The 10,307-nt window shown below is 42.4% G+C and overlaps 1 protein-coding gene across 2 annotated transcripts; it reads left to right on the top strand.

Moving 5' to 3' along the window:
- The first annotated feature begins 689 nt into the window (after nucleotides 1-689).
- On the top strand, nucleotides 690-10,307 carry htl (heartless). Of its 2 annotated transcripts, none has more exons than XM_015182845.2 (2): nucleotides 690-945; nucleotides 6,995-10,307. In XM_015182845.2, exon 2 carries the CDS (start codon nucleotides 7,507-7,509, stop codon nucleotides 9,907-9,909), a length of 2,403 nt encoding a protein of 800 aa, XP_015038331.2. In that variant the 5' UTR covers nucleotides 690-945; nucleotides 6,995-7,506; the 3' UTR covers nucleotides 9,910-10,307. The 2 variants fall into 2 exon arrangements, with proteins under 2 accessions (XP_015038331.2, XP_002138056.3); XM_002138020.4 differs by lacking the exon at nucleotides 690-945 and adding an exon at nucleotides 4,323-4,491.

Here is a 10,307-nt window from a genome sequence, read left to right as displayed (position 1 = left end):
GCCTCTAAATGTATTTTTTTTGTGTGTTTGTGATGAAGTGATCAAAGCTGCCTACAGTAAGGGGGTAGTACTTGGCTGTAAAATGTCTTTAAAGAGGTGTCTTTGCAATATTTTCGTTTAAGGAATCGGAACTGGGTAGTAAATATGTATTTCTCAAGTCTAGTTATGATATATTTCCATTAAAAGCTACCTGAAAATACCTCTAACGCCGCTAGCTGGCCTCTGGCCCTGTTCAGCTCTCCTTCGGCTCATAATCACCATATCATATGCATGATTTTAAGCGTATGCCGCACAAAACTATGCAACAAACTGGGGCACAGTCGAACAGCTGGATGAGCCATTTTCACTTCGACTCAATTGAAAGAATATAGAACGAAAAGAGAGCAGAGCAGAGCAGAGCAAACGGCCACTCAATTACACATTTCACTTTCCAAGGGAAGACCAGGCCGGGCCGACCCTGGTCCCTCGGATCCCATTCTCTCTCTCTCTCTCTCTCTCTCTCTCTCTCTCTCTCTCTCTCTCTTTTGTGGGGGGTTATACAATGTGTTTTTGTTCAGTTTTTGTATTTTGTTTATGCGGCAGCCGCAAAAATACATTGAAGAGAGGTCTGTGTGTACAGCCCATGTTGATGTGGAATGAATTCCGTTTCATTTGTGTTCCCTCATTTAATTGAAGAGATTTATTTTCGCAGCCAGGCGGCCAGCCAGCTTTTTCAGTTGCGATCGGACTGCGTGCTTTTACAGATCGGAGCGAACAGAAAACGCGAATGAAAACTAACCATCGAACGCTCAATAATTGTGTCTAATATTTATTGGAAATTCCATACAGTTTTTGTTTACAAAAAGAGGTGCAGAAGTTTTAAGTGGAAATGTGAAACAAAAATAGACACTATTTGGCAAGACAGCTTTTCTTTTTTGGAATAACAACGAGAGCAGCACATGTGAGGTAAGTTTTTAAAAATATATACAACCCGTACGTCCCCCTATATGTAGAGCCTGTTGTTTTTTTTTGCCTTTTGCGTAATTGCGCAAATTATTTGTTTGGTCTACTTTTTGATTGACCGAAACGAAACGAAACGAACGGTACAGCAATTTGACTTTTCACCCAAAGGCCAATAAAAAGGCCTCCCCCCATGATTGGTGTTGTTTATCGCTCGCATACACAAATTTCTACTGCGTTCTGTTATGGTTCTATGCCCAAATTGAAAGCATCCAGTGCCCAGTAATTTATTAAGTTATTTATTTGTTTTTACAACAGAATAGAGGAGAGACCTCAGTAGCATCAGAATTTGTGGCTGTGCTTTTCCCATGAAACCATCTCTGTTTATCAACATTTCCTAGAACACATTATAAACCATATTTATCATAATAGACAAAACATTTTTAAAATGTACAAACTATTTTTTGTATATATATTTTTCTTATATCTATGGAGCTTCACGTTGCCCCACGTTCTGGAACTCTCGGGCTTCTGTTTTGTTTCCACTGGCAGTCACTCAGTTCTCATCTCTGCTCTGAGAGATCTGTTCCATTTTGGTTTGTAAAAGTACTTCTGAATGATCATTTGGATTTGAGTTTGTTTAGCTAATTGTAAGGGGAAATTATAGGCCAAATACTATATAAAGGAAATGCTAAGAATACACTTTTTTGATTAGAGCCCATCGATAATGCTTCGAATGTACTTTGCTATATTTCTTTGAATTTTTAAACGAAAGATTGGCTTTTTTTTGATTGAACGTGATCTACATAGGATTTTTCGTACGATTCAAGCGATCCGAAGGGGTAATAATTGTACAATTTCATTGTTTCCGCCTTTGATTATATTTATTTAGCAATAAATTTACTTTAAAGACTGTATACTCAAGGTTGTAATGAGAAATTTGAGTATACCATAGATTTTTCTTTAGGATTTCTCTCTGGGTGCTCCCTCTATGAAATTTGAGTATTCCGTAGAGTTTTCTTTAGGATTTCTCTCTAGGAGTCCCCTATCGATCCAGTACCTTTCGGCACATAAACTTTGATCTGCTGCCTTGCCCTACCGCCTCCCGCCTCCCGCCTGCCTCCTGGCTGTCTGTCTCGCACCTTCTCGTGATGTGATGTGATGTCTTCAACCTTCGCGCTGTCACGTACTCGAAACATTCGAAATTACAGACTCGTGCCGTGCCGGTCTCCACACCACGATCGAGGGTTAACCAAGTGCGTCAAACAGCGGCAAGTGGCAGTGGCATGGCAGAGGGTGCAACCTATGGAAAGCGTGTGTGTGTGTGCAGCTCCCTCCCTCCCAAGCGAATCGCTGATGGATTGTGGGTTGTTTATTTATTTTGCACCGAAAATGATTGCAAATATTTTTTTGGGGAATTTTAACCCAGCCGCCGGACAGGAAATATACTAAGGAAAGTTTTTGCTGGACGCTGGACTTCAATGGAGGTGAAGGTCAGCTTTCTGGAAAATCGAACCCCTTCGTCAGTTTTTCGTCGGTTTTTCGCTTCCATTAAGAATCAATTTTCGGCTGTCGCGCCCTTCCTGCCATTCGAGGAGGATGCGATGTCTGTGCAACACATGTGTGGCACGAACTTAGGTAGAATGGTCGTTGTTTGGCTGATGATGATGATGTGCCCACATGTTGGATGGGCCTGCGTCTGCGCCTGCGTCTGGGAGTCAACAATAGTGCAGCCCTCTCCTTAGCGATCGCGACTCACTGGAGGCGTGGCCCGAGGGCGCGGACAGCAGGCCACATAAAACCAGGGACAGAATCGTAAGAACACAGTGTGTGCGTTTTTGTTGTTTTTAATTTCTTTAATTTTTTCGTTGCGCCGCCAGATGTGGGTTGGCAGCAGATGAGGAGCACACACCACTGAGAGACCAGCAACTGTGTCTGTTTTAATTCAGCGTCCGAGAGAGAGGCAGACAGACAGCGAGGGTAGACACAGATCGGGGCATACATATGTGAAAAATTAAGGCAAGGCGACCGTTGAAAGCGAAAAGAGGCACAGAAAAAAAAAATACATGCGGGAAGCAAAAGGCAACGACCAACAAAGTAAAACATGTTATCCAAGGGAAAGGTGGCCGCCAAGGGACCGAAGCTTTGGCTACCCTGGAAAAACGAATAATTCTATTTGGGCAGGGCTTTCCTGAGGAAAAGGTGGCAAGGGAATAGACTTTTTTCGACAGTTTGTTCATATATCAAACATCAAATTATATAATATCTTTATACGATATGTTTTATTTTTAGGATTAATTAGGATGGGTTTTCCTGAGGAAAAGTGGCAGTGGAATGGACTTTTTTCAGCAATTTTTTCATAGAAAACCTATATAATATCTTTATACGATTTGGATGGTATTGTTATATTAAAAAAATCACATCGAAGCGAGTATTCAGGGGTCGTGCCCCCTTAAAACTACAGATTCCAGAGTTTTGTTAGTTTTTCTTTTTAAAAGAAAGACATATGCCAAAGACATATTTTTGATGGGTTGTTCATATGGCAGGTACATGATATAGTGACGCTCTTTTGATTATTTTAGGCTGAGAACTGTAAAAATATATAGACCAATAGATAAATATAGATGTATGATATGCTCCGATCCTAGGGTTTTTCGAGGAATACGGAAACAGGAAGGAACTATTAAAAAAAATATAGTACAGATTTCTTACATTTTATTTTATTTTAAAATAATTTCCAAAGAAATATTAATATGGACATTTCTATATAGAATTTTCTACTTATTCTGATTTTATTACCATTAAAGCCCCCTTAAAACTATAGATTCTAGAGCTTCGTTGGTTTTTCCGTAATGAAAAAATTATTTTCTTCCAAAGACATATTTTTAATGGATTTTTCCATGGATTATTATATAAATATATTTTTTCTATGGGAGATATAGATAGATATATGTAGATATAGATATAGATGTATGATATTTTCCGATCCTAGTGTAAGAATGTTACTGTTAAGAATTATATACAGATTTCGTTAAAAGTGAATATATAGTTTCCAAAGAAATATGAATAAGGACCATTCTACAGAATTTTCTTTTTGTCGTGATCCTTAACATGTCCCATACATGATCTTTCTTTATACCTTATCCCTAATGCTTCATACCCTTCGATTACTGGGTACTGGGTACAACAAAGTGCAGGCATTGGAAGTATAACGGCAAAAGTGGCAGCCCACACACACACCACGCACATGGACATGCGCTCGAGGAGAGGGACAGAGAGAGAGAGAGAGAGAGGAGAGGGCTCACTAAATTGAGTTGTTCTGAGAGAGAGAGCGTAGGAGACAAGAGAGAGAGAGAGAGAAAAACCGTATGATCATTTGAGAATCGGAACTGAAATTGGCATTGGGCACAAATGTCGGGCACACATAGTCGTTTTCAGTCCAACGGACTACGCAGCGCTATTTGGAACAGTCTTCTTTTCGCCTCCGTAACGCGAAAAATATAAAAACAACATCTCCCCCTAGAGAAACGGAGAATACAGTGAGAGAACAACGTGAGTGACGGCTTTCGAGGGGAGAATGTGCAAAAAATAGACTAGAAGGAAGGAAAATTAGTACACAGTAGCTTCTGTTCTGTGCCATTCAAATAAAAATATACATATACATATGTACTTGCACCATGTACATGCAGCTGTAGGTGCACCATGTTTTGACTGGTGCTTGTAGGTACACCTTGCAGCTTCCAAAGAGTGAAATAAACAACGTTTTTGTGGGCTTTTGCTATCGATGAACCTATAAATATGGAGGCAGTGCCGTTTTTGTGCTGAAAATTAAGGCTTTTCCTATCGATAAGACTACAAATATGGAGACAGTGCATCCTCGAAATAGTGAAATAGTGAATCAAAGGGCATATACCGCAAGTTTTGACTTTAGGGTTTGTTATATAAATTTTTTTCTCATTAATGAGATGACCTCTCATGCAATATGGATCTATCCAATATGGTACAATATTGTGTAAATATTAATAAAAAATATCCATATTTTTACTCCGAATTTGATGACAAAGAAACCATCAATTAATCATAAATAAGACATATTTCTTGAACACAAATTGCAGAATACCTCGAAATTTGTTTAAAAAAAGTTTTCCTTGTAATATATCTTGAAAATATACCATTTCTGAACCCCTGCACACAATTTGTGGCCGTTAAATCTCTACTTTTTTGGTTAACCTTTACTTTTAATGGTATTTGAACTGAAAAGTTCTAAAATATTAAGGAAAATGGTTTAAAGATACTGAATCTTTAAAGTATTAGCTGCTAAGAAGTGACTGTACCAAAAATACTCATTGGTTGTGTTAAAAGAGGCCTTAAACCCAACCTAAACCTTAACTCAAATTCAAGAGAAATCTCGGTACCAATAGTGGCTTTACCTGGAGCCCCCCTAATTCCTCTAATATTCCCTAAAGTCTTCCCCCGGCAGATCATACAAAAAACTGAAAAACTAACCAGAAAACCATTTCCCTGGCTGCCCCCCAAAAGGTGTATAAAAGCCCAGTCATTATTTAATGGCCTTCATTAAAAAAATAAGAGTATTTGCTGGCACTGTCATAAAAAGCTATTTTCAAAAATCGATAAAATATTCAACGACTTTCGAAGTCGAATGAAAAATGAAAAATCTCAACTTGTGAGCTCATTCCGCGGGGCTGGACAATCTCGTTTGCCATTTACGAGCATGGCACGCGCTGAGCCCCAATCAGAGAGCCAAAGAGAGCGGGGAGAGAGAGGACAAGGTACCGGAAATGTGCGCGACATTTTAATTAAGTTCACCAAATGGAAATGGCCTTTAATCAAGTCAAGTCCAAAAAAAACGCAGAGATTTATACTCTGCAAATTCTTGAAAAAATTAAAAAGAAGAATACAAGAACTTTGGCTTGTAAACAAATTTGAAAGGAAATTCATTCAAACGAAGCAACGAACAGCAAACGGATGTGCCAGCTTCGTACATTTCCCTTTCAGATACATTTCCCCATCCGAGATACATTAGGCTTTCCTTCCGCTTCGATTTTTGGCATATGTTTTTGGTTGCTAATTGGGTGAAAAGTTGTAGAAAGGTCTTCAAATGGTCTTTCAGTGATCTTTGCTTGTGCTTGGAACGATCTTCTAGCAATCTTATAGGTTAAACGAGCCTTAACGATCCTAGTATGTTCTATTAAACGATCAGTGATCTGAGAATGATTCTTTTATACTTCAACGATCTTCATCCATCAGCGAACGACCTTAAATGGTTCTAGAACTATCTGAAAATGATCTTAAAACTTAAATATCTGTCTACTTCATCATTTCAGTGGTTCTTCGATTCTTCAACGATCTTTCAGTAATATTCAGTCATCAGGAATCGATCTTAAATGGTTCTAGAATGATCTTAGACGATCTTTAAACTGTAATATTTGTCTATTTCATCATTTCAATGATTCTTCGATCCTTCAACAATCTTTAAGTAATCTTCAGCCATGAAAGAACGGTCCTAAACGGTTCTAGAATGGTCTTAAACGATCTTAAAATAGTAATATTTGTCTATTTCATAATTTCAATGGTTCTTCGATTCTTCAACGATCTCTAAATAGTCTTTATCTATCAGAAAACGATCTAAAGTGGTTTTCGAATTATCTGAAAATGGTCTTCAAACTTTAATATCTGTTTATTTCATTATTTCAATGATTCTTCAGCGATCTTTAAGATCCATCCATCAAAGAACGATATTAAATAATTCTAGAATAATCACAAAATGATTTTAAACGATCTTAAAACTTAAATATCTGTCAATAATCATGAAACTATGATGAAAAATCTTTAAGAACAATCTTTAAACTGAAAGATCTTCGGATAAATTCTCTTTGAAGGTTTTTTTTTTACAATCCTTTAACAATCTTAAAAGTCCATAAAGTCCATAAAATATCTATAAAACTATAACCCCTAGTATTTTGACCGCAAGTGCAGGGCTGCATGTAGCCCTAGCCGGAAATGAACATAAATCTAATCGAATGCATTCTTCCAGGTGTTGCAGCAGTCACATCAAACAGCGGAGCATCTCCCACGGCAGCTGCCGAATGATCTATGAACTGGTGTATCTGTATCTTGTATCTGTGTGTGCTTGCACGCCCACGATTTTGAGGGGGAGCTCTCTTTTGGTGACAAGATGGCTGCCATAAATCCATCAACTCGCTGAGTAAATCACACTCCAAGGCAAAACAATAATTAAAGGGCATATAAATACGATATATCGTATAGATTTCGAAGAGTAGTATTTCCGTTACGCACCGACAAAAGGTGATCATCACAGAGAGAGAGCGAGGATCACTTCAAAGAAGGCGCCAAAAACACATGTTGTGGGGCCCACCAGAAGAAAAGGCAACTGTTGTTATATCCATAATAAATTAGAATACTAGAAGATCACTGATCTTCTTCCGGAGAGAGAGCGCAGGAGAGCCCCGGAGAGTGGAGACTGGAGATCAGATCAGATGAGGGAGAACCCCAAGCTAAAGTGGATTTCCGGTGAATAAAAAACACATGCGACAAACAGAATCGGAGTCGGAGTTGGAGTCGGCGTCGGCGTCGGCATCGGAGTTGCAGTTGTCTGCTGTCGCCTACCCCTTGGCTGGTGCTGCCGCTCCAGAGCGAGTGGCACTTAGGAGGGTGCAGGCCGCTACAAAAGTTACAAAAATAAATATGCTAAAAATGGATATAGACAGTGGCTGGAGTGGAAACATCAACAGCAGAAGCAGAAGCAGAAACAGTCGCTCGCACATCATGATGAGGGAAAGACTTGTCTGGGCCGTGCTGCTTTTCCTAGTTCTAACGACACCGCCACAAATCTTTGCTCGACGATCGCCTGCCAGCTCCCAAGAGCTGCTCAAGGACTACGATAGTGTGGCAGGTGGCAACCGGCAGAGGAGTCCACCGTCCAACAACCCACCGGAAGCACCAACCGAGGAAACCAATGGCGAAGAGGATGACAAGTCCACGGTGGCAGAGAGCCCCAAGCCGGCCCAGAGACGACCCTACTGGAAGAACCTCAACAAGATGGTGTCACTGCAGACCAAACCATCGGGTGCGGTCTTCACACTCAATTGTCCGGCCCTGGGCAGCCCCGAACTGAAGCTCACCTGGTTCCGCAACGATACGAGCGAGTGGTCCAGGAGCTATGGCAATCTCAAGAAGGCACGCTGGTCCCTCACCATGGAGGACGTGGTGCCGAATGATTCGGGGATCTACACCTGCCAGGTGTGCAACGATCTGGGCTGCATCAGTCATGCCACCAAACTGATAGTCAGCGATCGTGTGAATCACAAGCCCATACTGATCACGGGTCCGGCCAATCTGACGCTCCTGATCAACGGCAGCGGGCACATGAACTGCAAGTATCTGTCGGATTTGACCAGCAAAAAGGCATGGATCTTTGTGCCCTGCCAGGGGGTGACCAACTGTTCGAATAACCGCACCATCTATGCCCACGATCTGGACCGGTTGGACTTCGTGAACGTCACCATGGAGCAGGAGGGCTGGTACACGTGCATCGAGAGCAACAGTCTGGGCCAGTCGAACAGCACCGCCTACCTGCGTGTGGTAAGGAGTCTGCATCTGCTGGAGGCCGGCATGGCCAGTGGCATGGGCCGGAGCACCGGCATGACGGCCATTGTCATTATCGTGATCGGTGTCCTGATCCTCATGTGCATCCTGTTCGGCTACTATGCCGTGCGCAAGATGAAGCACGAGAAGCTGCTCAAGCAGCGCATCGAGACGGTGCATCAGTGGACCAAGAAGGTGATCATCTTCAAGCCCGAGGGCGGCGGCGACTCCAGCGGCTCCATGGACACCATGATCATGCCCGTGGTAAAGATCCAGAAGCAGCGTACCACAGTCCTCCAAAGCGGCAACGAACCGGCGCCCTTCAACGAATACGAATTCCCGCTGGACTCCAACTGGGAGCTGCCCCGAGGACAACTGGTGCTGGGCGCCACTCTCGGTGAGGGCGCCTTTGGGCGCGTGGTCATGGCCGAGGTCAACAGTGCCATTGTGGCCGTCAAAATGGTCAAGGAGGGACACACCGACGATGATATTGCCAGTCTGGTGAGGGAAATGGAGGTTATGAAGATCATAGGCCGTCACATCAACATCATCAATCTCCTCGGATGCTGCAGCCAGAGCGGACCCCTCTATGTCATCGTGGAATATGCGCCGCATGGCAATCTCAAGGACTTCCTCTACAAGAATCGCCCCTTTGGCCGAGAGCAGGTGGACAGCTCACAGCCGCCGCCGTCGCCGCCGGCGCATGTCATCACCGAAAAGGATCTGATCAAGTTTGCCCATCAAATCGCCCGTGGCATGGACTACCTGGCCTCGCGTCGCTGCATCCATCGCGATCTGGCCGCACGCAACGTACTCGTCAGCGATGATTATGTCCTGAAGATTGCGGACTTTGGTCTGGCCAGGGATATCCAGAGCACGGAATACTATCGGAAGAACACCAACGGACGGCTGCCGATCAAGTGGATGGCACCCGAATCGCTGCAGGAGAAGTTCTACGATTCGAAGAGCGATGTCTGGTCGTACGGCATACTGTTGTGGGAGATCATGACCTTTGGGGCACAGCCCTATCCCACCATAATGTCCGCCGAAGAGCTCTACAGCTATCTGATGTCCGGCCAGCGCATGGAGAAGCCCGCCAAATGCTCGATGAACATTTACATTCTGATGCGACAGTGCTGGCACTTCAATGCCGACGATCGGCCGCCCTTCACGGAGATTGTCGAGTACATGGACAAGCTGTTGCAGGCCAAGGAGGACTATCTGGATGTGGACATAGCCAATCTGGACACACCGCCCTCCACCAGCGATGAGGAGGACGCGGAATCAGATGCTGAGCAAATGTTGCGATATCATTATGTGACGCGAACACCAAATGATCATTGAACGATCATTGAGACTTTCAATTTTGAAACGATCCTTGCAACGATCTATTGTAAATATCAAAAAGAAAACAAAATTGCACCAAAGGCGTAAACCAAAAATCAAACACGAATTTATTATTAGAATTACTTTAAAACCCATAACCATTATATATTATATATTATATATATATAGAGATAGAGCAGAGGGTCATGCAGCAGTGCCCCTCGGTTTCGCTGTAGAATTTTAAGTGTATCTTTAAGTATCGGTTGTATTTTCTGTTGTACTTCTATTCGTACTGATCTTTGTAGTATTCTGCAGTTTTATACACGCTAAATGGTAAATTTAAAGAGCTGCATGCAAGCCCCCTCCCCCTCCCAAAAAAGTGCCTTATGAAACAATAAATGTTGTACGTATCTGTA

Source organism: Drosophila pseudoobscura, chromosome 2 (genome assembly GCF_009870125.1).
Source record: "Drosophila pseudoobscura strain MV-25-SWS-2005 chromosome 2, UCI_Dpse_MV25, whole genome shotgun sequence".
Lineage (NCBI taxonomy): Eukaryota > Metazoa > Arthropoda > Insecta > Diptera > Drosophilidae > Drosophila > Drosophila pseudoobscura.
The sequence above is the reverse complement of the archived record's forward strand: the minus strand, read 5'-3'. Positions and strand labels throughout refer to the sequence as shown.

Bases quoted from the DNA above. Each gene is read 5' to 3' on its own strand.
- htl (XM_015182845.2), top strand. From the start codon at position 7,507: ATGCGACAAACAGAATCGGAGTCGGAGTTGGAGTCGGCGTCGGCGTCG.